Source organism: Nicotiana attenuata, unplaced genomic scaffold (assembly GCF_001879085.1).
Source record: "Nicotiana attenuata strain UT unplaced genomic scaffold, NIATTr2, whole genome shotgun sequence".
In the NCBI taxonomy this organism is placed as follows: Eukaryota; Viridiplantae; Streptophyta; class Magnoliopsida; order Solanales; family Solanaceae; genus Nicotiana; species Nicotiana attenuata.
This window is the reverse complement of record NW_017674090.1, coordinates 91,903-92,652: the sequence shown is the minus strand read 5'-3', so window position 1 is coordinate 92,652 and position 750 is coordinate 91,903. Positions and strand designations below refer to the sequence as shown.

The window sequence follows — 750 nt, the reverse complement described above, 5'->3', positions numbered from 1 at the left end:
CAATAAGAATAACAGAAGAAGCAAAAAGAGAAAAAATTTACTACTACTGTAATAAGTAGAAGATTCAATAATAATCAAGATTTATAGACAGTGGATGTAGACAAACTATTCATCTTTGTGAAAACTCTACCATCTGTTCACTGGTCTGACACCCTTCATCACCTAACCTAATAAAACAATAAAACAAAAGAACAAAAAAGAAATACACACAAAAAAAAAACTTTTTTTCAGCAGGGGTTGCATTCAGAATCATTGAAAAGCTCTAACTTAAGTTTGCTTCTGCAAACAGGGCAAAAGGGGTGTTTTAAAAGCCACATATCAGCACATTCAAGGTGGAATCCATGATTACAACCAGGAACCAATCTCACAAATTGTTCACTTTCAATATTCTCCAAACATACTGCACAATCATTGCTTAAAACTAAGTCTTTGCCTGTGATTTTGGGGAGTTTATCCAGTTGTTCAGCTGAAAGACCATTTTCTTTTGTGGGCTTCACAGGTTGATCTTGATGGGTACTAGAGTGGTGGTAAGTTGCTGCATACCAAACTAAACAGATGTAGACAAGAAAAACAACGCTCATACCAACACAGGGAAGAAAAAGTGCAAGAAACACTGTAAGAAGCATTGTTTAATAATGCGATTAAATTCAAGTGAGTAGTAGAAGGCTGATATTGGGCAGTTGTGGAGAAAGAGGAAAAAGAGAGAGACTTAAATAGTGTGAAGTGTTGGCACACCCCCATATATATATA

The 750-nt window shown here is 35.5% G+C and overlaps 1 protein-coding gene across 1 annotated transcript; it reads right to left on the bottom strand.

Moving 5' to 3' along the window:
* Positions 1–227: 227 nt before the first annotated feature.
* LOC109217988 (E3 ubiquitin-protein ligase ATL23-like) lies at positions 228–626 on the bottom strand. The gene has a single exon (XM_019382297.1). It carries the CDS (start codon positions 624–626, stop codon positions 228–230), a length of 399 nt encoding a protein of 132 aa, XP_019237842.1.
* Between the last annotated feature and the right edge of the window lie 124 nt (positions 627–750).

What these genes read in the sequence shown, in the direction of transcription:
- LOC109217988 (XM_019382297.1), bottom strand. Translation starts at nt 626, where the DNA reads ATGCTTCTTACAGTGTTTCTTGCACTTTTTCTTCCCTGTGTTGGTATG.